Source organism: Epinephelus lanceolatus, chromosome 16, assembly GCF_041903045.1.
Source record: "Epinephelus lanceolatus isolate andai-2023 chromosome 16, ASM4190304v1, whole genome shotgun sequence".
Lineage (NCBI taxonomy): Eukaryota > Metazoa > Chordata > Actinopteri > Perciformes > Serranidae > Epinephelus > Epinephelus lanceolatus.
Genome location: NC_135749.1, coordinates 22,690,735 through 22,718,274, shown reverse-complemented (window position 1 = coordinate 22,718,274; position 27,540 = coordinate 22,690,735). Strand labels below are relative to the sequence as shown.

Below are 27,540 nucleotides of genomic sequence, written 5' to 3'. Positions count from 1 at the left end.
CGGCCTCCGATGGCAGGGTGAAGACTGAAGAGACCTCAACACCTGCTGATGAAGAGACAGTATGCAGAAGGAGGATGTTCACTTGTGAAAGACTGGAGATGTTTTTGTTAGTTAAACTCTTTTGTTTTCTTCTTGTTCTTAATTTTCTTTATCACTGAACATTAAACAAAGCCAAAGCCATGTATATTGATTAATTATTGTATGGAAAATGCATTTCAGCTCTTTGCTTTATGAGACTTTGTTTCGTGCCAAGTAAGATGCTGATCAACCTGCCATTCATTAATGGCATATTACTGTGGGCACACACGCCCATGCATAATTACCAGCTGTGACAATGTTATGACTTTCCAAGGTTGAGTTGGATGATGGGTGATACCCACTGTATAGACAGTAACAACAGGTATGTGCTGCTCTTATTCCTGCTACACTGTAAAGTCAAGGGTGCAGGCTGGTTTATAAAGTATCAGCAGTTTCTTCTTCTTACTCTCTTCTTATCCTACGATTGCAGGCACACGCAGTATTATTAAGTTGTGACAGAAGAAGGCCCTCAAGAATTATTTAAAGGCCCTAATGCTGACCTTTACAACAAAAGTACCCAATTTCCTCTTCTTACCCTTTACTACTTTACTACACCAAGACAGGGCATGGGCAGTATTATTAAGTATACACAGTTTCCTCTTCTTACAGTCTCCTCATCCTTTACTTACACTGTATGAATGGAGCCGCAGGCTGTTTAATGAAGTTTCCACTCTTCTCCCATTCTCATTCACTTATTTACACATAAACAACAAAGTCTGAGCTGTTTTTCATTCCTACTTTCTGAGTACACAAACAATAAGGCATACTGGGTGACACAAAAAACATTAAAATCTTCTTTATTTCTTAAGTACTATTATTCATCGATATTATGTATTACTTATTTCTTTGCTTTCATTTGGGGTTGTTTAGTTGCTTTTCTTTTTCATGTTCTTTTTTTTCTCGTCCTCTGATGATGTCACTAATGAGGAAGCTGCCATCCCTTTCGTTTCCACGTTTCTCTATAAGAAAAACAAAACAAAAAAACCAATAACCCATGAATAACTTTATTTCCCAAATATTAGCTACTTCATATTACAGTACGTTGCCGCCTCACACACAAAAAAAAACTCTTTTTACATAAAGAACATAAGATGTATCTATACAGTTGCTACTGCATTGAGGAAAACCTGCAGTTAGCAGGCAGGCAAAACTGAAAGACAACTTATTCAGAAAACACAAAGTTGTTGATATATCAAGACAAAATAAAACTAAGTTGATACTTTTTACACCTAAAAATATTCTAAGGTTCAATTATCCCAAATATATTTCAACTTTATTTACAACCCCAAATTCCAAAGATCTTGGAACACTGTGTAAAATGTAAATAAAATAGCATGCAACAATTTGCAAATCCTTTTTGACCTTTATCCAATTGAATTCAGTTCAAAGACAAGATATTTAATGTTCAAACTAATAAACTTTGTTTTTGTAAACATACACTTACTCTGAATGTGATGTCTGCAACACATTCCAAAAAAAATTGGGACAGGGGCAGTAACAGCCTGGGAAAGTAGTGGAATGCTAAAAAAACAACAACACCTGTTTGAATCATCCCACAAGTAAACAGGTGAATTGGTAACAGATTAAAGTATCATGACTGGGTTTGAAAAAGGCACCCTCGAAAGGGTCAGGTGTTCACAAGCAAAGACGGTCTCTTTGTGAAAACGGCATGGTCAAACAGTCAAACAGTTTGAGGACATTTCTCAACAAACATTTGCAAGGAATTTATGGATTTCAGGATCTACAATCTATAGTAACATCAAAAGATTCAGAGAAATCAGAAAAATCTGCAGGAGAGGCCAGGCTGAAAACCACCATTGAATGGCCACGAACTTTGACCCTTCAGACAGCACTGCATTAAAAACCAATATGATTGCATAAGGAATATGACTACACAGGCTTGGGAAGACTTCAGAAAGCAACTGTCACTACATACATTTTGTTGCTGCATCTAAAAATGTATGTTAAGACTCTAACATGCAAAGTGAGAGTCATATGTCAACAACATGCAGAGATGCTGCAGACTTTTCTGAGACGGACTGACACAAAGTGGAAAAGTGTGCTGTGGTCTGACGAGTCCACATTTACAATTGTCTTTGGACCAACCAGACTGTTACCAGTGCAAAGTTCAAGAGCCAGCATCTGTGATGGTATGTGGTAGTGGCCTCATGGGTAACTCTCACATCTGTGAAGGCACCAAGAGCGTGGAAAAGGTATGTGCAGGTTTTGAAGAAGAACATATGCTGCTATCCAGACGACGTCTTTTTCAGAGATATCCCTGTTTATTCAGGCAAGACAATGCCAAGCTACATTCTGTACATGTTACAACAGCGTGGCTTCATAGAGTGTGGGTACTAGAATGGCCTGTCTGCAGTACAGGCCTGCCTCCCAGTGGTCAACATGCCCCTGTTCCATCTTTTTTGGAATGTGTTGCAGGCATCAAATCCAGAATGAGTGTATAATTACAAAAACAAACAAACAATCAAAACAATAAAGTTTATCAATTTGAACATTAAATATCTTGTCTAAAAAGGGATATAAAATCATTGTATTGTGTTGAGTCTGGGTTGCATTTTTCTGTTAACTGTATTAAACAATCATTGACATTGGACACACAATAAACAAGTCCTGAAGGTTTTTTTTTTCCTCAGTCATCAGTCAAATATTTAGTTCAATTTAAACTTATCAACACTAGACCTGTACCTGACTCAGAATTATGCCAGTCAAATCAGATTCTACCATTAAATAATATTTGACAATTTGTTTTTTTGTTTTCCATATAAAGTTTTTAAGTTGTTAAGGAAGTTCGGGGGGACCGTGGCATTCACATAATATACAAGCAAACAAGCTGACTGCACTATCAACAAGTCAGAAATGTGCAGCAACACTAGATATCAAACAAAGGCCAGAGTCTGTGTTGCATTAAGTTGCTACGAGCTGTAAATTCACCGCTTCCAAGCAGAAGAGTGAAGACAATGTTGTCTCAGAGCCCTGCAGTGCAAAGCCTCTTCATCTGTGCCACTGCCTGCAGCTCCCTGTACCAAATAGCGTGAAATTCTGGTGACAAAAACATCCCCAGAAGTACACTGTTCAGCAAACTTAATAGCAAAAAAGAAACAATAACATAAAAACGACTGCTCGACTTGGACTAATCTCTGTTGACTGTGGGGGCTCTGACTGATGATTCACTTTCACGGGGGCAGCCCCACGCAACACCAAGTCCAGTACTAACGTGCAAGATATTTATGCAAAATAAACTGCAGTGAAGAAATTAACAGTCACTGGAGTGCAAAAGAAGTCAGATGTGCATAATTTAGTGGTTTATTTTTACAAATATTTGTGACTATGATGAGTCAATAAAGCTAATACGACTCAAACCATGTTCATTTTAAAGCAATAACACCTTTGTGATGCATCAATATTTTTAAAATTGCCTCCCCAGAAACATTAAAACTAGTGAAATTTAAAATCTAAGACCTATACTACTGTGTTAAGAGTGTTTTCATTTCATGTTTCAAGAAAGACATGTAAGGATCTCCTGCTTGATAAAATGAAAAGTAAAATCATATTATTTTTCAGAAGTGAGATTTTCAGTCCCATTAAGAGTTACATTCACTGGTCCTGTTGTTCAACTTCATGTCCAATTTGTTTGAAAAAAAAAAAAAACTACTGTCTGTCCTCTCTTATTTCTGGAACACATCTCTTTACATCACAGTTACAGACTTTCAGAAAGCCTCTGACAGCTTGGACCTAACCCCCTTTGGGCTCTCATGGGACGTCACAGCATACAGCAAAGTTCATCAGACGATGTTCCAACACTCATCATGTAGAGCAGTGCACAATGGCGGCCTCACAGAACCTTTTCCATGGCCACTGGCGTCAGACAGACTGCCTGCTGTCCCCCTTGCCCTTTCTCCTGGCAGTGGACTGGATCATGAGAAGATCAAGAGAATACAGTGGATGCTGTGGTCCCAGCTAGATGATCTGGACTTTGCAGATGACACAGCCTTAACATGATCCACCCACCCACAGATGCAAGCAAAGACAGACCTGCTAGCAACAACATCTGCCAAGAAAGGCCTCACCATCAACATAGACAACACCAGAGTAATGCACACCAACAACACCAGCAATGACTCCATCTGACTGGAGCAGAGCTAGAAGACGTTACCAACTTCACCTAACTCAGGTGTTGTGGGCAAGGGTGGAGGGATGGATGCAGACATTCAAGCCCAATTTAGGAAGCTTAGAACAGCTTTGGTTACGCTGAGGCCCATCTCACCAAACTCACCAATGTTCAATCAGTGCTGCTCCATGGTTCAGAAACATGGAGAATAACAAAATCCTCCACCAACAAAGTCCAGACCTTTGACACCAAGTGCCCAAAAACCATCTGTAAGATACATTGGCCAAACACCATCAGAAATAAAGATGTGTGGGAGGAAACAAACCAAGAGAGAACAGACACCCACATGAGGAAAAGGAAGTGGTGTTGGTCGGATCAGACACACCCTACGGAAGCCCAAAATCAATGTTACCAGACAGGCTCTAAAATGAAACCCACAAGGGCAGAGATAACAAGGAACACCCAGAAACAGATGGAGGAGGTCACCAGACATAGAGGCCAAGGAAATGAAGTAAAGATGGAACTGCAGAAAGTGTCCCGAAACAGTGAGCACTGGAGAAGAATTGTGGATGACCTGTGCTCCACTAGGAGAGAAAGAGTTTAAGTTGTGTTTCTGGTTAAAGTCAGCCCTCCATGCTCCCACACAGAGACCACAGCAGCCCAAGTGAGACCAGAATAACCAGTGGAGTGGTTTGTGCAAAAGCTGAGTTGCTGAGTGGAGTGGTCTGTCCATAAGTTGATTTGAGAGGAGTGGGTTGTATAGAGGTTGAGTTGAGGACCTTAATGCGTCCTTGAAGAGGCGTATAAACTTTCTGATTTTTCATGATGTATTCCGACACGACTGCAATATCCAAATTCCCTGGAAGGAAATAATGTTGTAAAATGAAGTCAGTTTCAAATAAACAATACTATTACAAATTCATCAAACACAAAAACAAACACCTCACCAGTAGTGTGATCGAGCTTCTCATCTGGGATCATGGAGAATCCATCTCCACCCTGCGCTATGAAGGATGGCATCACCATTTTATAAACTGTCTCCGGCTGAACAGGTTCATAGCAAGGAACTCGACACTGCACACAGAGGATGCTGAGGCTCGTCACTCGATTTCCCTCAGGTTTAGAGGGGTCAAACTCTAATTGAATTCCTGTTTGAGGACATGGAAACTTATCCATCAATACATGTCTGAGAATCATCCTTGATTATCTTTGAGGTACCAACTGAAATATGTCAGTAGCAGAGTATCAAAGTCCAAAAAAATCCACCTACCGGCAGCTCTACAGCCCTGTCTACATGTACTCAAATTGATATAAATTGATATTTTTCCACTCCATTTTAAAAAGTTATTTTGTCCACACAACCTTCGTTACATAAAATATCTCTGTCCACACTAGAACATAAAAACAACTCCAAACGGTCGCATGCACGAGGTGTTCACACAGACAGTGTTGCTGCTGTGGCACTGTTGCAGAGCTGCCTACTCCTATGAGTACTGTATTTCTACACATTTATGGAGCCATCCAAGCCACCGCATCATGAACAAAATATTCTAAAAATATTTCACAAACAATGTGAAAATACAGTAAAAGATACCTGACACTTGGAGGAACTCTCCTGAGTTCTGGCCGTATCGTCTCACTGAGTGTTCAAAGATTTTAAAAAGCGTGGAGCCATTCAGCTCCAGCAGGTCGAATGTATTTCCAAAAGGTAAGACAGAGATCAGGTCCTCCATGGTGATTGAACCTATAGAAAACACATAGCACTGTTTTATTCAGTTCTTCTGACAAAACATTTAGCACATATAACATCCAATTGTTAATAATTGTGCATAGCATTACTTTGAGGAAAAGCAATATGTTTTAAACAGGATTAAACAGTAAAATACAAATTACAGTGCAAGATATGAATAAAAAGTCCCAAATTTAACTTACAAAAGTGCAGTAGGAAACAAATAGCTTCAAGCCCTGATTTACAGAACAGAGGGTCAGAGCAGACTTCAAGTTTAGGTTGTTTCTGATATGTGGAAAATAAATACTAAACTCTACTTCTACGCATTTAGTTTGGACTCTGGGGAAGGGGAGAAGACTGAATCTGACCATTTTAGAGGTCTGGACACTTCATAACAGCACAGCAGACCAGAAATACACCATTCAGTGATTTATGAACCAACTCTAATACACATTCTTTGGCACACAGGAAGCCAGTGCAAAGATCTTAAAACTGGACTAATGTGGTCCTTCCTGGTCTTAGTGAGATCTAAATCAGCTGCAGCTGTCTCTGATTCTAAAATATTTGTTTTTATTTTACTTTCATGAAAATGAGTGACACACCATTCCTGGCACGTTCGTCAATAGACGCACGGACGCCTCCTCCGTTGAAGATGCTGGCACTGACATGGTTCCACTGTATACTGTCTGAGAACCTGATGTTGTTGTCAACCTGAATAATGGAAGTGAGAAACAGACTGTCTCAGTCACACAGGGATATTATTTCTAACCTACTACAATAACTGTAAAGCAGTGTATGTCCCACTATTCCTACAATCCCCTCCAAATCTGCCCCCAAAAAGTTAAGGTTGCATAGTTTGTTATCGCTGTTTTCTATCATTTCATTTTTAATGTTACATAAACACTTGACAATTTTACCTTTTACTCTTAAATCCTGTATTTTAGAATTCTGAACTACTGTCACCCAGAATAACTTTTCACCGGACCACACAAAGCATCTAATCCATAGATGTATGATTAGCTCTACCTCTCATTGCTGTGGTGAATCACAACTGTCTTACACTCGTTTTATTGACTGTTTTATACCATCGTTAACTACTGACTCTTCACTCCTCTCAACTAGCTGGTAGGTACTTCACAAAAATCCTGTAGTAAAAGCATGCAGCAAAAGGCATTTCCGTAAACTGTCTAGGCTAAAAACAACAAGCCTTACCATCTGTTGCAGGACACATTCTAGCCTTTGTCGTGCTTCAAAAACTGACATCTATAGAAAAGTTTTGTCTCATTTTGAACCAGAGCATCTGCAGATCATTTCTATACCTGATAAGTTATGATCTACCAAGGTAAAGCATGATAAGAGATGAAAAAAAAATCCCTTTTGTTGTTAAATTTGCTGCCATCTTGATGTAAGAGAGCCAGGAGGGAGAATTCCATTGGGTGCTGCTGCGCTGCGGGCATTATCTAGAGTGGCCATGATCGGTTGCAGTGGCTGTACCATAGATGGACCACAGCCACCTGGAGGAGATCAGTACTCTTCTGAATACACTTCTCTAGTTTAGGGCTTGATGCAGAACCACCACTCAGACATTCATCTAATATTTTCCCTTGGCCACTCGTGCTATTGCAAGAAAAATCCCCTGCAGTCCAGAAAATATAGACCACCATTGTAAATGAGATGTGTTAATAACTACTGACAAATCAAATCAACTTCATTTATATAGCACTTTACACACAACACAGTTGATCTAAAGTGCTTTACAGCACACATAGGAAAAAAAAATCAAAAGACAGAACAACACAAGAGATAGGAAATCAGAGTGATGATTAATAATAATGACTAATAATGAAATACCTGAACTGGTTGATATAACCTAATGAGCAGAGGTGTGTTTTGAGATGACTCTTGAGGATCTCCATATTGGGGGAGAATCAGGTGGTGTGAGAAAGAGAATTCCACAGTTCTGGAGCAGTGACAGAAGGTCCAGTCCCCACAACACTTAAGGCTGTTGCACAGCAAGTTCGTATTTTTAGTATGCATTTTTCAGTCTGTCATCTAATAAAAACCATTACACAAAGAAACCTTGCACATTTATTCTAATGTGTTTTATCGTTCTATTTATCGTTCTAACCCTCTCGCATTTACTTTTAAACAAGCAATAATTTAGGACCTAAAATACGGACTTGCTGTGCAAAGGCCTTTAGTCCTGGATCTCTGGACAGACTGAAGTCCTTGATCAGATCATCTTTGACAGTGTGATATGGGGACATGAGTTCTGTGATCTAAGAACAGACGAAACCATTTAACACCTTGTAAACAAACATCAGCAAATCAATTCTGTAGCAAACAGGCAGTCAGTGTATGAAGGCAAGAATGGGAGTAATGTGCTCCCTCTTTCCTAACCTTGTCAAAACCACTGCTGCTACATTTTTAACATGACTAAGATATTTTTGTATGTGTTTTAACAGAGGGGGCCAGTGAAGCCAGAGACAGTGAAAAGTTATGCGGCCTAGTGGAAGCAAATAGATGGAGAAGTGGACTGGACCAAGTTTGGAACCTTGGGGGACACCACAGGACATGGGCGCAGAGTTTCTAACAGAGACACTGAATGATTTGTGAGATATATATATATAGAAAACCAGTTTAGGGTAAAACCAGCAACCCCCGCCCTAGGTTTAACCTGTGAATAAAATGATCTACTATGTCAAAAGCTGCAGCTGGGTCTAGGAGTCAGCAGCTAGAAGGTCATTATTTTTTTTTTCCGTGATGCAGATTCAGTACTGTGAGGAGCTCTGAGTTTAAGTTTTCCTAATGATATTCTTCAAGATGAGTGATCAAATGTACCACCTTACACCTTCAGCAGTCTTTACTGACAGCTGAAACAATCCAACATTTTCATTTTCTCAGATCTGTATGTGTTTGATCAAGACAATGAGGTTAAGAACAGACTTCATCAGGCAAATAACTCTCTCTCTCTCTTTCTCTGTCCTTCTATCCTTCACCTTATCTGTTTGCACGTATGTAACAAATAATTACTATGACATTAATATACAAATATGCAATATTATCAGTACTTCATTATGGTGTGAGAGTTGTGTGTGTATGAATACACTTTTTGGATATGTGCTGTACTTTGTCTGCAACAGAGTTTGGGTGGGGGGGGGGCATGTCAAGTGGCATCCACATGAATGCCAGGACCTAAGATTTCCCAGCAGAACATTGCATTGTCAATCACAATCGCGATGTCAGGCTGTGCGATTACATAACCGCATAAAAGGCTGCGATTTGTGATTTAATGTAAATAAATGTTAACGTGTGTGCCTGTGAACGTGACTGCCTCTCCTGTAGTGTGTGGAGTTTGTTGACATCACACCCACAAGCTATCCTGGTGCGTGCAGCCGGCGTGCAGCAGTGACCAACACAGACGCTGAAGAAGAGCATGAGCTCGACCAAGAACAGCCTGAGTTGGTGGCAAAAAAACGCAACGTCTATTACATGTGGATACTTTGGATTCAGGTACAGCGACGTTGAACAGAAAGACGTGCTGTGTAAAAGTTTAAAAGTTAAAGTCGCCACGTCCCGCGGCAACACGACCAATCTATATCAGCACTTGAGACGGGACGTGGCGACTTTAACTTTTAAACTTTTACATAGCACGTGTAAAAGTTTAAAAGTTAAAGTCGCCACGTCCCGCGGCAACACGACCAATCTATATCAACACTTGAGACAACACAGCACAGGGAAAAGTAGGAAGAGTGCATGCGAGAGAAAGCCGAGCCATGTAACGTTAAAGACAAAGAGACAACTGAAAGCTGCCAGAGCCTCATAAAACAACATCCAAGCACAGTTAAGCAAACATTTGTCAACATTTGTCAGTGGACTCCATAACAAATGAAAAATTGAGCAATTTTGCTCAGTTTCGGCCCACTTGACATGCTGCTGTGTTGTGCTATGGTGTGCTGGAATTTGTCATTTACGTGACAACGCCTGAACTCAACACAGGCTCGCTCCGCTGTGTGTACAGTTCCGTGCTGCGCTGCTGTGTGAGCAGTGTGTTTGACTGTGCTCAGTCTGTTGATGGTCATTGATAAACTGTCTGTCCATAACAATAACTATGTCAGGTCAGTGCCCCCCTAATATAATGTAGGGAAACACTGAATCAAGCAAAAAGACTCATGATACCATTTATTTATTATATTGTATATTGTAATTATATTTTAATCGCAATTGCAAATCGCGATATTGTCCACCATAATCACAATTGCACATTTTTATCAAATCGTGCAGCACTAATTGTCAATGGTTTTAATGTTGTGGCTGACTGGTGTATATGTATAGCAATGAGAGGGCTGATGTGCAGTGGCATAAGTCTCAACGGTAACGGGAGGGTCAAGGAAAGATGTTTAAATGCCAAAAGGGTGCTTTTTTTCTTGTTAGATGGAGTAATGCAATACAATGTTTGTGTCACCCTGAAGTCACTCTGCCTCTAGCTTTTTTTGGCTGAAAGAAGGTCATATTTTTTCTTAAACCTATTTCCTGTGGCAAGTCATATAATCAGTGGGTGTCAGTTACTTACCTGGAAGATACCCTTACGCTTAGTCATTTTAATGACCTAGTTTAAGGGGGAAATTAAAGGTTAATTTGAAGTTGTTAACAGGCTGTAAAAATTACTGATGTAGCTACTGTGCTGTTACCCATTGTCATCGACTATTTGTGGACTCCTGTTTTGAAACCTTGAGTTTGGCATTTTGCCTGTCACCATCTCGATGTTTTGGAGACAGAGGTAACCATATTTAGATGAGAGGCTGGTGCTAGGGAGGAGTGAGGGGTGGATCTGTCTAAGAAACTAAGGACGCTCACAACCTCTCCTTTTATCAAAGACACTGGGACTCTGTCCTCTTATTATTTACAAGATGATGTTTGGCAGCTATGTGTGATTTGTTTGTTCGTTTGATTTTTGTGCTTGTTACTTTAAAAGTATGTTTAAAAATCAATAAAAATAAAGCAACAAAAAAAGAAAAACTAAGGACACTATTCTCAGACAGCCATTATCTAACCAAAACTGGGACCAAAAGTGTTTTTTGTACCAGGCTGTAAACATGTCTATTTCTGCTGTAAAGTTGGACATTTTAACATGTGGGCCTAGCAAATGTTAGACTGAAGATGGAAACAGAGTGTGATGAGTTGACTGATAGATCTGTTCTGTTCTGTATGATAGAAGGCAGATTTGCCACCAGATTACCATAATGGCACCCCAAAATACCATTATGGCATTTTGGCCAAAACGGCACACCTAGTTCCAGTAAGCAGGAATGATCATTTATGATGATGAAGTATTTGATGTAGTATATGCTCTTACACTTCAGTCATTTTAATGGCCTAGTTTATGGGAGGAAGTGAAAGGTTAATTTGAAGGGTTGTTAACAGGCTATAAAAAATAATTGATATACCTACCGTCAGGGCTTGACGCTAACTTTTTTCCCAAGGAGCACATGTGATCCTAAGTTGAAAAAGTAAGGAGCGCACAAAGAACTTTAGGGGCACAATGTAAATTGATCAAATTATGTGTTTTCCGTAATAAATGTGATGCAAATAGACATTTACAAGCAAAATTATTTAATGAATTTGTATACAAAATGTACAGAAAGGTAAAATCATCAAGTTTTGAAAAAGTAGGCCTACTGCAATTTAATTTTGTCTTTAATGTTATTATCTTATATATATATATTATCTTTGCAATATGATTATCTTATATAATGTCATTATTATCCTAAAACATTCTCCAGCTCCTCTGAAACTCTGCAGGGCTTAAGCCTCTTTCACACAGAGCTTTCGCGGCGCCCACCGAGGGGTAGGGCACAGAGGACAGGATGTGGGGGAGTACAGGCTCGTTCAGGAGCTACAGCTCCATGGTGACCGCTTCCGGGTCTACTTCAGGCTCTTCTCTGCTATTGGACGCGCGGCGCCGAGGTGTCGTCACAGCGCGCAGATGCCGCAACATGCACCCTCTCGTGCGCTGCTCAGTTCGGCGGCAGAGCAGTGTGCACTTGCGCCAAGGTTGGGTTCGTCGGCGGAGGTCTGCGCTTTGCGCGCTCTGTGTGAAAAGGGCTTAAGTCCCACTGTCGGCAGCGTGGAAATAAGTCAAAGTGTGGAGGAGATGGACCGGGTTAAGCGGCGGATCTCCGGGGAAGCCTGCTCCGTTCTCCCCGTAGTTCAAATAATTTCAAATGTGAGCGCAGCACTCGGGCGGAAAATCAGAGCGGTGCGCGACGCCAAGGGTAGCGGTGCCGCTTTGTCAGGTGTTGCTGCCCTCTCCATAGACAAACAATGGGACAGCCAGCGCAAAGCGGTTTTACAGCTGATCATGTGTAGAGGCCTTTAGGGACCGTTCGCCACGGTACCGCTGCCGGGCAGGGTGGAAATAAAGCCCTTTTCACACAGAGCGCGCAAAGTGCAGACCTCTGCCGACGAACCCATTCATTGTGTATGTGTTACCGCGGCGCAAGAGCACATTGTGCCGACAGTGGCTTGGAAAACCGCCCATAACCGTGTCACACGGGGAAGAGGGAAGAGGGAAGGCGGCTGGAGTTCCTCCAACATTTGAGGTTAGATTATCATATTTTTTTATCGACAAAAATATAGGCTGCTTCGGCTGATTTTTTTATGCACGCATGTGCCCCTAAATATTTTTTACAGTTCACACACATCTATTTTTAGTCGCAAATGCGAGTGAAACGCTCGCACTGTCGAGCCCTGCCTACCGTGATGTTACCCATTGTCATCAACTATTGGTGGATTCCAGTTTCAAAATAACAAAAAAGGAAAAAGGCCCAACACAAAAGTTTGTGCACCCTACATGGTCAGCCCTTAGTAACGCCCCCTTTGGCAAGTCTCAAAGCTTCTAAACACTTTTAGTAACAAGCAAAGAGTCTTTCAATTCTTGTCTGGGGGATCGTCAACACACAAATAGTTTTGCTTACCTCCAAATTTAGAGAAGGGACACAGTATGATACAAAGCGCATAAACACACACACACACACACACACACAAATGTCATCTTTATGGTTTAGTTGACAAGTCGAAAGTAATGTGCACCTTGTGTCAAACAGAGTTAAAAAATTACCAAAGTACAAAGTACTAGTTTGAGCTACCACCTATGACCTACGCACACAGGTGCAGCTAATCAGGCTGATGTCAGCAGGCAACCTCATTGCAAAAACTGGCAAAGCATTATTTTTGTATCAAAGAAGTTTACTACGCTTGCTGAATGGGCTTAGAGTTTCAATAGTTTAGAATAGTTTAATGCATACAGGACCTCTATGAGTCAGAGAAAGCAACTAAACTAGAACTCCTGAAAAGTGCAACTACCGTCATTTGATTTCCAATCATGATTAACTAATTGCTGTGTTTTTGTTAGCTTAGAATAAGGCCTTATATTTATCCATATAGGGAATGGGTCCTCTTCTGCGGAGCCCGCAATGTTGCATCCCCGTGTTTCTACAGTAGCCCAAAATGGACAAACCAAATACTGGTTCTAGAGAAGGCCCCTTTCGATTTTTAAGTTACCTGAAGGTCACCGTAGTTGGCTGCAAGTCAGGGGTGAGGGGAGGTTTATTCAGTTCAGTTGGTTGCAATCTGCAACCTCACCGTTAGATGCCATTAAATCCTTCACATTGCTCCTTCAAAGCTAGTTTTCATTTGCAGTCCATTTATTTTAGGTTAGTATGTGCCATGGTCTCTGCACTGTGAAATTTATCATCACTAAATACTTACCATGGCATCACAGATCAGGTTTCCAAGGTTGCATTCCCGAAATCGACACTCCACACGGGTGCCGTTCAGGAAGACCAGAGTGTTTCCCACCACCTGAGTTGAGTAGTTGGCAAGACCCTTTTTCCATTCCTTCACGTCAGCCAGAACATCTGGATCTGGACAAGATATTCAGTCATTCATATAAGAGACAGATAAAGTCAGCAATGTTATGTATTTCATGTCTGAAAAGAGCTTTAGGAAAGTATGTCTCCCTACAACATAAAAAGAGGGAATAAAACACCCAACAGGAACAATTTAACCTCAAATATCTAAGGTGGATCAGACTGAGACAAAACCTAAATGAAGAACAAGAGAAGCAGATTTAGTTTTGGTGTCTTTACCCTGTGGGATGCTGCTGTCCAGCAGGATGGGGTTTCCTGTGGTATTTACCACATTCCCAGCATTGTCAAAGGTCACCTTCAGGTAACCCAGATATTTTCCAAAGGCATAGGCCTGCACAACAGGAACCTGCCGTCCATCGTCTGATTGCACTGTGAGTGGATAAGAACCAGCAGGGACTTCAGTAGAGGGAGGGGATCCTGAAAAATAAAGGACAGAAAGAAAGAAAGATACAGTGACTGTGATGAACTCTACAATGTTTGTTAAAATGTCCAATGATGCTATGGCTTCAACTAAGTTTGTTCATTATAGATCAACCTATTGATTATTTCATTAATCTAAACTGTACACTTAAAAGGTGCAAGTTTATTTTTAGATGACATTACACTGGACATCTCATGTATTTTTCACTTGCCCACTCAGACAACTGCATGAGGAATTCCACATGCCGTACGTTGGCAAGTTGCAATAAAATAGGCTTCTGACAGGAGTGCAACTGCAGCCACAGACACTGAAAGTGAAAGCATCCCGGAGCGCTTTGTCAAGACAGCAGCAGAAAGCATCAGCAGCAGAATAACATGTGTGTTCCTGTATGTGCTTTGCACATCAGGCACACAAATAAAATGAATCATCATGACTATCATTTATCATAATCTGTCCGCACATATCCCACATCTGCATGCACATATGAGATAGTTTACCACACCCAAAAAAATGCGTCAGGGCACAAGACAAACACATCCACCCTCCAAACCTGCGACATTTCACAGATACCAGGCAACTGACAGGTGTAGCTGAATTCAGCTGGAACCTCATCAAATGACGCTCCACCTGCTACTCTCTATAAAGGCGTTGCCACATCACACATGTGTGAGATACCATGGCTGCTTTACAGCATATTCTCGCCGCTAATCAACAGCGTTGCCGTGTATATGTAAATGGCTTTGTGCGTCAGCACTTCAGCCCACTCGACGTGCTGTCAGACTGGTCTGTCCAAATGAAGTACCGGCTGCCCCGTGCTGGGATACAACGCCTCATCAACTTAGTGTCTCCACATATCCGCACATACATGCATGTTAATTTTTAACAAGGGGGATGCAATGTAGCTTTGATTTTTTTGCATGCACACATCATCAAATATGACAGCACAGATGTGCAAAATTAATCAAGATAAAGAAAAATGGCATGACCTATACCTGCTGCTTTTAATAACACAAATAATGCAGTAGTATTGCTATTGCAATACAGACAAAAAACATTTTAGAGTTTAAATAAGAGTAGTTCCAAAATAGCTGTGAAAATTAATCTTAGAGTCACTCTTATCCTATAGACATTTCCTTAGCCAGTTATAATTTCTCCTTACCTGTGAAGCCTTGGGCTGATAATTGGTGATGCTGTCAGGTCCCTGTCCTGATATCTGCCTGGTTTCTCCCTGTCCCTCTTCTATCTATTGCAATAATATAGATAATATATGTGCAAAGCAAAATTTAGAAATAGAATTAAGAATAGTAGTGGTGACATAGCTGTGGAAATGAATCGCACAATTGGTCACTTTTATGCTATAGATATTTTCTCTCAGCCAGTTATAATCTCTCCTCACCGGTGAGGACCTTGCATGATCTCTGGTCCACTGTCTCCTCCCTGACCCTGCTCTTTCTATTGTGGCAATAAAGATTAAAAAAATATGTGCAAATCAATAGTGAGCACAAGTTCTGTGCATAAATTAAGGAGGAGTGGGTTTATTCCTAGCATGAAAATAGCTAGCAAGTGATTTAAGATAGGTAACAATAACATTAGTATTCTTGTTAACTATCTTAACTTGATATATTGGCATCTATTAATTTGTCATCATTTATGTAACATCGCACACATCTGGTCTGTGATTGATTCAGATCACAACATGACAGCTTGTGTATGCCACCTGGCGCCGCCTTCTCATGGTGCGTTTAAAGACGGCTTGGAAAAACACGTTATCACGTTAAAAACACATTCAACGGTTGTAACGGCTGCGCAGGTGGCGGAGGGCACAGATACGGGAAGTGCGGGGGACATGTTCCCTGTGCCCCCCCCTCAAATTACATACATGACCTGTTTTCCCTTCTGAAAGTTCAAACAATGGATGCAGCCATCTAATAGCTCATGGGTTGGGTTGCACTGGCTGTCCAAATTCTGTGGCACGAAGTTATGATGACTTTGTTGTTTACTACATGTCTTTGTTCTTTGCTCTCCATGCTAATGCTCAGTAACAAACTGCTAAGTTGGACAGATAAAAAAACAAAAGACAAATTTGACTATGACAAATTAGACCATGGTGTATCTACTCTTACTGAAGTTAAAGGATGTGAGTACTTCACCCACGGACACTAACAGCTGTATTCACCCCTGTACCTGTATAGAGGAAAGTGTCACTGTGTCCACCGATGACAATGTCAACTCCGCTGACCTTCTTGGCAATCTCCTTATCCACATCAATGCCTGCGTGACCCAGAGCGATGATCTTATTGACTCTCTGCTGCTGCAGTTCAACCACCTGCAGCTGCACGGCAGTCACCTCGTCCTCGAACTGCAGGTGCGGTCCTGTAGAAGCAACATGGACAGAGAGGGATGGTCTACATTTGGAAACACTGTCAGTCCTGACCCTTTCTTTTTTAAACATGCCTATTCCTCTCAAGTCATATTGATTTTCTTTCATTAAAAAATAACTTTCAGGTAGCAATTTGTGCATTTAACTTGTACAGTTTAAGTTAATCTATGATTTGAACCATATTAGAATCTAAGTCTCTGATTTTTGAAGCCTTAATTTGAATAAACTGAGGTTTTATTTTTTTAAGGGATTTTGTTCAAGTGTCTCTCTTCTAAGGTACAAAACTTGGATTTCTACGCAGTTTTATACATTTAAATATGTTATGTGGCCTCATGAAGCCAAAACATATATGAACAATATTTTGATTTTAGTGTAAATTTATCACATCAATGTTTACATTGATGCCATGTAGGAGATACTCCTATGATGGCTGTGTGCATCATTCTGGCTTGAGAATCTGTTTTGAGAAGAGAGAACATGGTTTTGAGTGCAGCTTTTCATTTTGCAAGATATTTGTTTTGACAAAATGGTTAACTCTTTAAGTTTTGTGTTCAGAGTTTTGAGAAACTGAGTTTCAGGAAATGTGTCAAACAATTGGGAAAACTGTTAACAGTGACTTCATCTCCTGAATGATCAACTCAATTTTCTGTTGTTGACATTTTTGGTAGTGAGTAACCTATGTGTACTGTCTGCAGTTTGTGGGGACACTTCAGAAACAAATGTGCAGCCAGATTTTATTATATTGACATAGAAAAGAATCAGCATTTTTTCATTGTTCATGTCAGTCAGGTTTTAGGTTTGACGACTTGTCTATTGGTTGTTTACAGAGCCCAGTGTACCATATAAAGAAAAAAACAACATCAAAAACAAAAAACATGATCTCATATTAGTTATATTATTATTTATGTTCTTGAATTATCCATGTAAAAAAATAATGGTTCTGTATTAGAAGCAAAAAGAGATATCACAGGGAAAACATCCACCTCCACCTACCAGGCTGAGAAACTTGAGGAGTTTCCTTCGTTGTGTATCCAATCACGCCCACCCTCTCACTGCCAACAGTGAGGATCTTATGAGGTACATAGGAGCTGCCTAGTGTCGAGGCCAGAGTTTTGTCTGTTTTGATGTTGGCACTGAGAACTGTAAAATTGATCTGCTCCAAAAATGGTTTCATGAGTCCTGGCACTTCATTATCAAACTCATGATTTCCAAAAGCCTGAAAAACAAAATGGAAATTCAAAATTTGAAGTGCAGAAAGACATTCAGAGCTACTCTCACTAATATCAGATTACACACAGGTGCAGACGTATATTATACGTGTCTAATTGAGTAAAATAACTCACAGACGTCCTTAAGATTTTGTGAATGATGGTCTTAGAAAGAGGAAACTTTTAACAAGAAATCTCTATCAATCAGAACACAACATGAAATGTAGTGGAGGAAGAAGTACTAAGATCTATAAATACCACTGTCTGAAAAATTCTATTTGAAGTAAAAGTCCTGAATTCACGATGTTACTTACATAAAAGAAGTATTAGAAAAATGCACTTTAAGAATTAAAAGTACTCATTATTAGGGATGTAACGATACCAGAAACTCACGATACAATATTATCACGATAAAGAGTCCACGATACGATATATATCACGATATTTATACAAGGGGAAAAGGAGAAAATTTATTGTTAAAAATAGCTATTTTATTCAAAAATAGTGCATGTACACTGTACAGCATGTCATTTTTAACTTGGAAGTAGGGCTGGGCGATAAATTGATTTTATCGATTAATTCGAATTTGTAGTTTAGGCCGATTTGTTTTAATGAAAATCAAGTTCCTATTTAAAATCCGCCACCGCCGCTCCACGCTCCACGCCGCTCCATGCTCCACGCTGGGCTCACATAGTTCAGAGTGGGCTCACCCCTCCCCCCGCGTGCTTGATACACAAACAACATGGCAGCAAGCGGGGAAGAACTCGTTCTCAAGAAAGGGAACGAGTTCTTCAGCGCTTTTGTGTGCACATTTGTGTCTGTGTGTGTGGCTGCTCGATGTAAACAACATAACACATGCCTCACTTTCTTGCTGGGGCGCATCCATCTTATGTCACACACCACACCCGGCGCACTAACATCTCATACCTCCTACATCAACTACACACACACACACACACACACAAGCCACACACATCAGGCTCAGCCTGTAACATAAGGCTATTTAATTTGTTTAATAAAAGGACAAGGTATAGACCTGTTCTATAGGAAAGGTAACCTTAAATGACTTCTGTTGTGATCCAATATGATGGTAGGGGAAACACTGCCGTATGATAAGAAAGGGGTCCGGTGGAAAGCGATCACAGATGCAGTCGCCATGTATATTGCAAGAGATGTGGTGCCCATATATAGGCTACCGTGGAAAAGCTGGGGTTTATTCACATGCTGAAAGTTTTGGACCCCAGGTATGTGCTACCAGGCCGCAATATATTTATTTTTTTAACTAGGAGGGAAAAAAATCAATTTAAATCGTGAATCGGATTTTTTGTTAAAAAATCAGAGATTTTTTTTTAGGCCATATCGCCCAGCCCTACTTGGAAGCGTATCATAAACAAATCAACACACAGTTGAACATGTGCTTTCATTTCCCCCCTATTACTGCTAGGCAGGCAGACATTAAAGTACCATAACAAAGTCATGTCAGTTAAAACTATAGTAACAGAATATGAAAATGGAAACATTCAGTATTTTTTAACCTACTCTGAACAAACGTAGTGTAGTACCATTACTAGAAAGTCATCTGAATGACATCAAATTAGGAGAATAGAGTAGTCTTAATATTCATCAAATATACAGAACTTAGAACAATCAGAATCTGCAACAACAACAAAATTAACAAATTAGAAATAATGTAAACTCAATAACACACAATCCCTCACTCACAGATACACAGAGAGACACAGAGAGAGAGAGAGAGAGGTGGGTAGACATGTGTGTAAAAGAAAACCAAAATAAATAAAGCCCAGCCATTTCCCTGGAAGTCATAGAAAAACTCAAAAACACACATTCACTCAGTTTGTTCACGCCAGGATGACAATCTTGACATCAAGGAGACCCTAACACTTTTTCAGAACAGGAGATGAGGAGAGGAAAGCTCTTCTCCTGCACTTTCATGTGATATGCGTGGCATTTCTATACGACCCTGCATTCGCGAGTAATCCATCCAAAAGTAATGTGTGTGCAAAGCTGTATGAAAGCTTTTATTTTAGTGTAACTTTATCATTTTTTTTCACCTTGAAAACACTGGACTACCGACAAGTGCTTGATCTTGTCGGAAAGCCACGATTCCGCTGTTTCATGTGATATGTGTGGCTATGATGGACGGTCACGGAGAAAATCCACAGAGAAGAACAATCAATCTCCTTGCTTTTATTTGCTGTTTCCTCCGGTCACGCACGGGTCAGAGGGCTGAGGCTGAGAGGCTGAGCTGCACAAGTCTGCTCTCACCTGCGTGCGCAGATGCATGCAAAGGATTATGGGGAATGTAGTCGCACAGTCATATTACCGGCTCTGTAGGAGAACGCAGCTATATAACTACCGTGGTATTCCCACGGCGGTATCGAGAATTTATTTTATCGCGACACCGCGAAATTCGATATATCGTTACATGCCTACTCATTATGCAGAATGGCTCTTTCAAAGTTTTATTATTGATAATTTGTTGTTATCTTCTCCGTCAGGCATAAGCATGGAGGGGACCATGAGTTTGGTTGTGTATGTGCGTGTGTGTATCCGTCTGTCCACAGCTAATCTCGCAAACCTTAATATTTTGTGTGCACATTTTTGACTGCATTTTCTACACATTTATCTGTTCTATTTTTATATATCTTTTAAACTTAAAGGGTAGTGTTATAATTGATATTATGATTTTTTTTCATTAGTTTCAATTTAGTTTTTACTCCATTATTTATTAATTTTATTATCATAATTTACTTGCATAGCATGGAAATATATGATTAAATCTGGAAAGTTAAGCCCACCCTATTCTTTAGGTTTTATTAGCATACTACCGGTTAGTTATAATTCCAAATTTAATGTTGAAATATTCCAAAAAACTACCGCATGGAATGAGTGTTCGAAGGTTCGTAGAAGAAGACCGTTTTCTTCTTAGTACTGACTCTGGTCATGTTTCCATCTGTTTAAGTCTTGTCTCAATTTATTTTCCAAGACTTGTTAGTTACATATAAAGGGTTTTTATTAGGAATGCACGATAATATCTGCACATCAGTAATATTGGCAGATATTCGCCTTAAAATGAATCAGAATCAGTCAACATGATTTTTCTTACTTTGCACAATGAATGAACATTACATATCTTGAAAAGCATTGTTTCATGTCTCCATCTGCTGGTAGGTCATAATAAGAGTATGCATGCATGATATGAAGCTAATTCCACAACAGAAGAGACTTGATGATTAGCTGGTGGAAAAAAAGTAGATATATCGATATTGGTATCACTTATCAGCCAAATAAGTTATTACATATCGGCAAGAAAATTCAATATTGTGTATGAACTCCCCCTTTATGGACTGAAAATCTTCTTGTCAGTTTGCCATTAACCTTTACTCTAAACATTGGATTTTTTACATTTCTTGGAGTCACATACCAAACTTTAAATGGAAGCCAAAAAGCTTCGTATTATCAAACATTAATGGCCACAGCACACGGACAAAAACTTCAGTTTTGTTCTGTGCAACTTGCAGTATTTTGTATTTGTGATGACTTTCTTTATGTTGTTTATGTTTTCATACTGGTGAACGAATTTCCTAAATTGCTCATGTTTAATTTGCAGCTTTTTTTTATTATGTAAGTGTTGTCAAAGATGTTTTCCTTGTTTGCCTTTCTGAAGTTGCAGTGTGTTGATCTCACTTGGCCACCGTACAGGAGCCTTTTTTTTTTTTTTTTTTTTTTTTTTTTTACACATACAGAATTTAAAACAGTTCATCAATCATTTTATGATTTTACTATTATGATCAAGATCTAAAATAGGGCAAAGATTAAAAGGCACAAAGCGCTGACAGCCTATCCATTAAAACATTGCTCTCAGAGTTGCTGCAACTAAGCTGGTTAAAACCAACTGAGGCCTTCAGAACTGCATCAATAACTCAAATTCAGCTTTTCACTCAAGGGTCTGATTCGTTTGCTCTGATCTGACACCTTTCTATTTCTATCTTTGATGGTTTGAGTAATGTTTGTTTGGATCCCATCATTAAAATGGGACAACAAATAAACAAACATAGTACCAAACTACTAAATGACAAATACATTATGTGAACCTTTAATAAAATCTTTTATGTCTTTCTGTGATATGGAGAAGGTCATAAAGGCTTTTATCTTTTCTAGACTTGACTATCGCAACCCCCTTTATTCATGCCTCAGTCAGAAGTGACTCTCACGGCTACAACTTGTTCAGAATTCTGCTATGAGACTTTTAACGGGCGTTAACAAAAGGGAGCGCATTACACCTGTCCCAGCATCACTGCACCGGCTTCCTCTCCATTTCAGATTAATTTTATTACTCAAAACATGACTTGGACTAGCTCCTGAGTATATAATGGATCTCTTAACCCCCTATGAACCCAAACTTGACCTGAGGTCATCTAGTCAGATACTTCTTGTTGTTCGCAGAACAAATTTTGTAAATGGAGGGAATCAGGCTTTTGCTGTCAGGGCTCCCAAACTCTGGAATGCAATTCATGTTGACATATGATTATCTACATCTGTATCTACTCAAAAAAACAAAACAATGAAAACACATTTTTTTTAGGATGGTGGAGGTGTCTATATAAGTATTTATGTATTTTTGTGCATACAGTACAGGCCAAAAGTTTGGACACACCTTCTCATTCAATGCGTTTTCTTTATTTTCATGACTATTTACATTGTAGATTCTCACTGAAGGCATCAAAACTATGAATGAACACATATGGAGTTATGTACTTAACAAAAAAAGGTGAAATAACTGAAAACACGTTTTATATTCTAGTTTCTTCAAAATAGCCACCCTTTGCTCTGATTACTGCTTTGCACACTCTTGGCATTCTCTCCATGAGCTTCAAGAGGTAGTCACCTGAAATGGTTTCCACTTCACAGGTGTGCCTTATCAGGGTTAATTAGTGGAATTTCTTGCTTTATCAATGGGGTTGGGACCATCAGTTGTGTTGTGCAGAAGTCAGGTTAATACACAGCCGACAGCCCTATTGGACAACTGTTAAAATTCATATTATGGCAAGAACCAATCAGCTAACTAAAGAAAAACGAGTGGCCATCATTACTTTAAGAAATGAAGGTCAGTCAGTCCAGAAAATTGCAAAAACTTTAAATGTGTCCCCAAGTGGAGTCGCAAAAACCATCAAGCGCTACAACGAAAGTGGCACACATGAGGACTGACCCAGGAAAGGAAGACCAAGAGTCACCTCTGCTTCTGAGGATAAGTTCATCCGAGTCACCAGCCTCAGAAATCACAAGTTAACAGCAGCTCAGATCAGAGACCAGATGAATGCCACACAGAGTTGTAGCAGCAGACCCATCTCTAGAACAACTGTTAAGAGGAGACTGCGCCAATCAGGCCTTCATGGTCAAACAGCTGCTAGGAAACCACTGCTAAGGAGAGGCAACAAGCAGAAGAGATTTGTTTGGGCCAAGAAACACAAGGAATGGACATTAGACCAGTGGAAATCTGTGCTTTGGTCTGATGAGTCCAAATTTGAGATCTTTGGTTCCAACCGCCGTGTCTTTGTGAGACGCAGAAAAGGTGAACGGATGGATTCCACATGCCTGGTTCCCACTGTGAAGCATGGAGGAGGAGGTGTGATGGTGTGGGGGTGTTTTGCTGGTGACACTGTTGGGGATTTATTTAAAATTGAAGGCACACTGAACCAGCATGGCTACCACAGCATCCTGCAGCGACATGCCATCCCATCCGGTTTGCGTTTAGTTGGACGATCATTTATTTTTCAACAGGACAATGACCCCAAACACACCTCCAGGCTGTGTAAGGGCTATTTGACCAAGAAGGAGAGTGATGGAGTGCTGCGGCAGATGACCTGGCCTCCACAGTCACCGGACCTGAACCCAATCGAGATGGTTTGGGGTGAGCTGGACCGCAGAGTGAAGGCAAAGGGGCCAACAAGTGCTAAACACTTCTGGGAACTCCTTCAAGACTGTTGGAAAACCATTTCAGGTGACTACCTCTTGAAGCTCATCGAGAGAATGCCAAGAGTGTGCAAAGCAGTAATCAGAGCAAAGGGAGGCTATTTTGAAGAAACTAGAATATAAAACATGTTTTCAGTTATTTCACCTTTTTTTGTTAAGTACATAACTCCACATGTGTTCATTCATAGTTCTGATGCCTTCAGTGAGAATCTACAATGTAAATAGTCATGAAAATAAAGAAAACGCATTGAATGAGAAGGTGTGTCCAAACTTTTGGCCTGTACTGTATATGTGCTAAAGCTTGCGCACAGAGCGTGTGTGTGTAGGGGTATATCTATGTACATGACTATTTGTGCGGCTGCATGCACATATTTTTACACATTTATGTATATTTATTTGTTTTTATCACTTTGTTTTACCACTTTACTATTTGCAGATACCTCATTGTTTATACTCTTGTTTTGTTTCATGTTTTTTATTGTCTTGTGGAGCACTCTGTAACTATAATTAAGAATTTTATAATACTACTAAAGTATTATTAAACAGAAATAAACTGTTGAAACAAAATAGCTATGTACATAAATACAGTTTTGACAAAATTATACTTTGGTTAAGTATTTCCAGTAGTTTAATACAACACTGACTGCATAACAAGAACTTTATTGACACTTAAAAGTATATTTTGTTAATAACTCTTCTGTCCTTTTACTTAAAATTTTGATTTTAGGACTTTTTAGGACACTGGTAATGCAGTGTTTATACACTGTAGTATCAGTGTATCTTCTTTAAAACTAGAGGATAAAGCTGACTTTCCTGCTCTTGTTATTAATAACTACAGTAACTTAATAACTAATTAAGCTCTGTGTAGGTTTCTTACCATGCAGTCATACCCCAGTTCGTTCATAAAATACGCAGCCTCGGCTCCCTTGTAGTGGTTGAACCAGATAGTCCCCTGGAACTGATCTCCAGCGTCCAGCAGCAGCACGTTGCTCTCGTTGTTGCGGATCCTCTTGATCATCGTGGCTCTCCGGGCCACCCCGGCAAAACACCCACTGCTGCTGCTGCATTTCCCAGAGTGCTTGCTGGTCTCCTCCACCCGAGCATGAACGTCATTGGTGTGGAGTACAACCAGGTCCCAGGCTGCTGAAGTGGACACCAAGAAGCCCAGCAGGAGGAGGAGGCAGAGACAAGAAAGAGCACTCTGCTCCGGGCGTACTGTTCTCATCTCTCTGCAGTGACCTGTGCACAAAAACACTGATGGATGAAACGGGGACAGGAGTTGTTTCTTCTCAAGTGACCTGCAGGTATCTTTCTCTCTTGTTTCTCTCTGCTCCTTCTGCAAAATGAAATAAATGAAACCTGCTGACACTATATACTGGACAGACTGAGAGACAGAGCGTACAAGGAGGCGGGTAAAGAGGAGGAGGAGGGCATCAGGGAGGATTTGGTTACAACAGCTGGTGTTATGATAGACCTTTCTTCCTACATGTTCAACTCTTTTGTTTTCTTCTTGTTCTTCAATATTTTTTTAAACAAAGACCTGTTGAGTAACACTTCCTGACAATGTATATCAATAAAAAATTATGATTAATAATAAGTGCAAAGAAAATGCAGATAGACAACTGCCTTTATGGAAGGAAGGTGTCTGACTGATGGACACTGTAAATAAAACCAAAGCCGACACTTCTTGCACATCCCCATGAATATTGGGGTACTTTTTGCAATAAATGTGTATCACACTGTACATTTGATCATTGTTTTACAAAGGAGTTTGAACTTCTTTTTCTCAGTAGCTTTAGTTAAAGGCATATGTCATTTCTGGTACTTTGAGAGCAGGTCTACCAGCTGGCTCTCAGCATTTTCATGTTGCCAATTCAAACAACTGAACAATTAAAATTTTCTGTTCATCCTGACTGGGAGAGTTCCAATTCAACAGAGCTGCTGCCTCACAGTGTGTCTTAGCTTTTTCCAGTCTAGCGCTTGGGGCACATGCCACAATCGCTGTGCAACTCACCTCTGCTAAAAGGTAATGAGCCCAATTAATTTTTTTGCCCCTGATTGCGATCAAGGTCAAATTGAGTTTCTGCTGATACCAAGTACCGATCCGATACTTCTATTTTTCAAGATAAAACAGCTGCACAGTGCACACTTCAAGTACATTAAAGTTATTAAAGTCAGTCCAATGTGTATGCTCGACAACTGATTAGCTCTGCAATGCATTAAGAAAAAAAAACCTGTATCCAAGCTGTTCTTTAATGATTTATTTATCTATTTAAAAAACTATGAGGGCATCAGAGAGGATTTTGATTTGATAGTTGGTGTTATAATACACCATTCTTTCAAAATACTTTTACCTCTCAAAGCTGTGGTATTTGATGCTTTAATTCATTTTTATAAAACAAGATAAACTAGTTTGGTCTGCAGGGTGGAGACTGAAGAGACCTCAACACCAGCTGCAGAAAAAGGCTGGAGAAAGAAAGAAGATGTTCATTTGTGAAAGACTGGAGTTGTTTATAGCATTAAACTCTTGTTTTCTTTTTACTCTTTCATATTTTTATTACTGAAAATTAAACATTAAAGCCAGAAATGGTGGGTTAATTTAATCATTTTTCTAGTTTTAACTATTTAAGCTAACAACATGAGTTAATGAATCTACAAGTTGAGTAGCTAATGATCACAGCTAGCTTGTGAAATAATTTAAAAAAAAAAAAAAGAAGAAAAGGAACAATGACCTGTGGGCCATATTCGGTTGAGCTGATCCAGTTTCTGGATGATAAAAGTTTGTTACTGGTAATGCCAGAAGCTGTGGGAAATGGCCGAAAAGCCTTAAAGATTCTGGGAGGCTGTCTTGCAGGCAAAGGTAATCCAGGGGTATTTAGCTTGTATATAGATCTGACTAGTTAGATCTGCTGGTTTTCTGTCTCTATCCATGTAGAAAAGTGCTAGATAACTGCCACATCCCTAGTAGTCAACTACTGATGGAAACTGCCTGCCTCCTGCTATTACTGATTGTACCAGCTGTGTCGCTGCAGCCAGATTAAATATCTTAAAATACTGTGGACAGCTGCTGTTGTTGTTTAATGCCAGGTTCTGTCCAGCTCACCTGGAAAATCCCCAAATATCCAATGGCTAGTCCGCAACTGCGCTTGGCACATGGGAGAAGTTTTAGCTCTGCAAACTCACGCTATATGCCACTAAACCCCACACACAAAACCTCCAAGGTTACACAACTCTCTGTTGTTACTGTCGCCAACCGGGAACCACAGGCGGGTTGTCTAGCACCAGCGTTTCATTTGCGCCCCCCATAGTGAACATGAAAACACATGTAGTACAAGTATGTAGCTACATACCGTGTATTCTGCGGGGGCTAGGAGCACCACAATGAATAAACAAACTGTTACAGCCCTTATTTCATTAAAATTTCAACAAATCACAAAGGTCACTAAACGCTACTAAAGCTAATGGTCACTAGCTAACTAGCATTAGCTAATCCGCTACCAGCTACATGCAACCACAAGAAACTTTTTTTTTTAATCATAAGCGAAGAACATTCACCTATGAAGTCTTCTTGTTTTTTTACAAAATGAAACTTCGTCTGAAATGTGAGAATTCTCATGAAGTTTGCAAAGACATTAGTCCGGTCTCGTTGTCTCGACACTCTTGACACAGAGGA

The 27,540-nt window shown here is 40.0% G+C and overlaps 1 protein-coding gene across 1 annotated transcript; it reads right to left on the bottom strand.

Moving 5' to 3' along the window:
- Positions 1-876: 876 nt before the first annotated feature.
- Positions 877-27,540, bottom strand: LOC117263387 (snake venom 5'-nucleotidase-like). The gene is made up of 11 exons (XM_033636688.2): positions 27,423-27,540; positions 24,745-25,106; positions 17,659-17,881; positions 16,470-16,658; positions 14,084-14,281; positions 13,704-13,858; positions 6,536-6,644; positions 5,799-5,948; positions 5,152-5,352; positions 4,984-5,063; positions 877-1,037 (listed from the first exon to the last, which is right to left on the bottom strand). Exons 1-11 carry the CDS (start codon positions 27,481-27,483, stop codon positions 945-947), a joined length of 1,821 nt encoding a protein of 606 aa, XP_033492579.2. The 5' UTR covers positions 27,484-27,540; the 3' UTR covers positions 877-944.

Coding starts and splice junctions, on each gene's coding strand:
- LOC117263387 (XM_033636688.2), bottom strand. CDS start 27,483: ATGAGAATTCTCACATTTCAGACGAAGTTTCATTTTGTAAAAAAACAA. Junction 16,659..17,658: donor TCCTCAAGTTTCTCAGCCTG/GTAGGTGGAGGT, acceptor TTGCTTCTACAG/GACCGCACCTGCAGTTCGAG. Junction 5,949..6,535: donor TGACGAACGTGCCAGGAATG/GTGTGTCACTCA, acceptor TGTTTTCTATAG/GTTCAATCACCATGGAGGAC.